Source organism: Lactuca virosa, chromosome 9 (genome assembly GCF_052849685.1).
Source record: "Lactuca virosa cultivar CGN04683 chromosome 9, Lactuca_virosa_CGN04683_v6, whole genome shotgun sequence".
NCBI classification, from domain to species: Eukaryota; Viridiplantae; Streptophyta; class Magnoliopsida; order Asterales; family Asteraceae; genus Lactuca; species Lactuca virosa.
Genome location: NC_136434.1, coordinates 15293317 through 15297478, shown reverse-complemented (window position 1 = coordinate 15297478; position 4162 = coordinate 15293317). Strand labels below are relative to the sequence as shown.

General features: G+C 33.7%; 1 protein-coding gene across 1 annotated transcript; it reads left to right on the top strand.

Moving 5' to 3' along the window:
* The first annotated feature begins 2847 nt into the window (after positions 1-2847).
* On the top strand, positions 2848-3781 carry LOC145138529 (LOB domain-containing protein 33-like). Its single transcript, XM_079072603.1, has 2 exons — positions 2848-3194; positions 3308-3781. The coding sequence occupies exons 1-2, from the start codon at positions 2916-2918 to the stop codon at positions 3743-3745; spliced, it is 717 nt and encodes a 238-aa protein (XP_078928729.1). The 5' UTR covers positions 2848-2915; the 3' UTR covers positions 3746-3781.
* Positions 3782-4162: the final 381 nt, after the last annotated feature.

Sequence of the window (4162 nt, the reverse complement as noted above, 5' to 3'; positions counted from 1 at the left end):
ATTGAGTAAATTGATGGCTTGGGCTTGAGGTAAGAATGAAAATATAATCCCAACACACTGATTAATTTTTTGGCAAAGTTTAATTTGAAAAATAAAGAGATATTAAGTGATTTTTAAAATAGAGGATTGTGTTTTGGAAGTCAAGAGATTTGATATGATCCAAGATTCATGGGGAGTTTATTTTAATTTCAATTTTGAAAATTTATTTGAAAGGAGAGTTTCACGAGATTAGGATTGAGCTACACACCGGGCAATCGATTAAAAAAGAGGGATGAAAATTGGGACACACCAATTGATCAGCTACACACCGGTCATCTGCTATATAATTATTTAAAAGAAAAAAAAATCAGATTCTGATTGGAACCCCATTTCTGGTATCCTCATGATTAACCATTTTACACAACTCGATTAGAGTAGGTTGATTAATTAATTATCCTGAAACTATATTAAAACCTCTCCGTAACGTGAATGGAAGGTTTTCAATCAGAAGTATTTTCAGTGACCCAGGCTAAACGCGCGTTTTTGCTCAACTCGCTTGTAATGTAAAAACTATTCTACCTTGGAGCGATAGTATCAGAGTGGTCCATCGATCTACCATGGGTGACAGAGAAAAGTGAATAAATTTGATTAATGACAAACTAATCAAGATTTGTTAATACGAGATCGTACAATAATGCTCGACAAGAGGTCACCTGAACCACTTAAACAATTCAATCTCTTTGATTTGGATCCACTGGAGTACCTCTCTCTCTCTCTCTCTCGACATGCTTCCTTGAGTCAGGTGTCTGGTGTTCTATTCTGGTGTGTGGCACTATCTGTCGTTTCTTTTAGCCATGGAATATGTTCTTTTTGGTGCATAATTAATTTTTTTGGTATTCGTCTGGATACGACAGAAGTGAACAGCTTATGTCTAGACAAGATTAACACAGATCCCTATATTTTTTTTTATTCTTTTCACATACCTGATCAGTCTATAAATATAATAAACATATAAATATACACACATAATACATACCTGTGCATATGAGTACAAAGGCAATCTCTAATGTATTGATTGAACTGAGCACCTGCTAACCTAGTACTTGATAATTATTGAATTCTACATCTTTGATCATGTTCATGACGTATTCAGTGAATACAAAATTAAAGATTACGTAAAATGTAGTGGATCCTACATGTTCAATTTATAACTTCTGGACTATGACCGTAGCAAACACAACGGGTGTTTGTTAGTGCATCCATAATATATTGAACTCAATTGAGTTTAATGGATTGTAATTTTATAATTTTATGTTTCATACAACTTAGTTTTTTTACAATGCATTAAACTCTACCAAGTTTAATGGAAGATATCTTAAACATTTATATAAGAATTAGAGAACTTTCTATTGAATGTAAAAGTGGCATCCCATAATATTTTCGTTTGATCTATTGAATGGCAACTAAGGCTTGCCACCTCAATGAAATATCTCATTGAACCATTCATTGTGAATGCTCTTATTACGTTATTAATTGACCAGCAAAATGGGTGAGACACGAACCTAGCTAATCATTCACAATAGTCGATCAAGTTGTTTGGTCCAAAGGGTCCATTTTCTTTGACATTTGTTAAAACTTTAATAGTATTTTTCCATACACATAAAGCAGCTTGTGTAGGGTACTAGATCGATGAGATCAAAAGGTATGACCTTTTCATATCCCCATTAATTAATTATGATTCATGTTAGGTATAAAATTTACAAATATTACAGTTTCTGGTAAATTTGGAACTCTAATTGGATTGATAATCAGAAGTTTGGGCTGTGAAATGAGAACGCAAAAGGTTAACTTTAGGCACCTATATATGTACTAAATGATGAATCACATTCCTAGTTCCACTACAGGATAAATCCTGCTCAATTTTTTCCATTTCCATTTACCTTTTAGTTTAGATACATGCATCTTACGGGTTGTTTTCCTTAATTTGTTTTCTAAGACAAAACCTCCATTTCCCTTGATCACACTGAATGAAATATAGGTAAGCTCTTAGTTCTGGTGTACACGCGCGTAGCTCATATATATGTGCATTTCAAGATCAACAACTAGTTCAAGTATGAGAACGTGTTAGGTTCTATATATGAAGAATCATCAAACCAGTTAATATATATCATTGGATAAACTTGTAAAAACACTCACTTGATACAAAATACCAACAATGACCAAAAAGTGGATGCCTCTAGGATTCTTTCCCATGTATGTATGTATATATGTATGTATGTATGTATGTATGTATATATGTATGTATGTACTAATAGGCCTTTAATTTGGCTTAGCGGTATGGTGAGATGACTCCCTCTAAAGATTAAGAAGTTGAGGGTCCTCGTCTGGGACATAGGTGGAAGTATGAGTAACAAGAGTAGATTAGAGTGTGTGTGGGTGGAAGTTCTAGAAAAAGTATGTATGTATGTATGTATGTAACAGGAGATTATTTAGCATGGTTATCTGAGAAAATATCCATTTATCTTCAAACATTTAAGGGAGAGCACCTTTGTTGTAGCTCTTTTGTTCTTTAGGGGTTGAAATGGAATCTTATAGGGAAAGGAGTATTTAGAATTAAAACTAAGGCTGTTCTACAAAAAGAATTAAAATTAAGGAAAACAGAAGGGAGAGTGGGGTTGGGTTTGGGGTGGAGTTCAAAAAAAAAATTTGTTTTTTTTCATGGAAATAAAATAATACAAACTGTAGGCCATTAAGGGAACCGTTTGTGGTTAAAATATTCATTACAATATGATCCACCCCCTCACCCTCTTGTGTTTATAAACATGGTGATAATGCTTGCATCAAGATCAGAACAAACCCAATTATAATTATCTCATCGTCAAAAAACTTTAAAAACCAAGTTATCTTGAGAATAAAATCGAAAACATCAGATTAAGATGACAGGATCAGGCTCTCCTTGTGGTGCTTGCAAGTTCTTAAGAAGGAAATGCGTAAGGGGTTGTGTTTTTGCCCCTTATTTTTGCCATGAACAAGGTGCTGCCCATTTTGCAGCCATTCACAGGGTATTTGGTGCCAGCAATGTCTCTAAACTCCTTGCTCACCTTCCTGTCAGTGGACGATGTGAAGCAGCCATTACCATCGCCTATGAAGCTCAAGCTAGGGTTCAAGATCCCATTTATGGCTGCGTTTCACATATCTTCGCGCTACAACAACAGGTATACAATCTGCTTTTAAATATATCGAAATCATGACATACCCTAATATTCTTTGCTATATAGTGTGTAGCTAGATTTCGTTCTGATTAATTATTGTTGCTTTTGTTTAACAGGTGGTTAGTTTACAATCCCAACTAGCTTTTTTAAAAGAGCAGGCAGCTCAAACCTTAGTCAATGGCTCCAGTTGTTCAAACTATCCTACCAACGACAATCGACCTAACGGAGGACATCCTTCTTACACAACTCCACAAGACATCCAGACTAATTGGTTACAACAATCAGAACAATCATCGTGCATAAATATACCCCAATTTGATAAAAATTCAAGCACCAACAATATGAATGAGCCCATGAATTTCAACTTCATGGGAAATCAACACTGCCAGAATTCGCTTCTTAAGGAAGAAGATGGGTCGTTTTCCAGCTTCCACGAAGGTTCAAGTTACTCCATTGATTCTTTGGACATGCAAATAAGCCATAACAAAGAATGGTTTTTCCAAGAGAAAACAGAAGATCTTCACTCAATTGCTTTCGGGTGTATTCAACATTAGCTGATCAGATGGGAAAATCAAGATCAGCTTGGGATCAGCTAGAAAATATTTAAATATATATATATATATATATATATATATATATATATATATATATATATATATATATATATATATATATATATATATATATATATATATATATATATATATATATATATATATATATATATATATATATACTTTCTGTTTGCTCTGTCAATTTTGGTATTCCTAGAGGATATTTGCCCCCACCTGTATCCAAGACATGCCATTTTGCTACCTATTATTATATAAAATAAACTAGGCCAGCTAGCAAACCCTAGAAATGTTCATAATTAAGTTTGAAAACCCTAAGCTACCTTATGATTGATTTCGTTCTTAGATCTTGTGTAATTTTGGTATGATTTCATTTAATATTACTTTATGAAGTCTTGA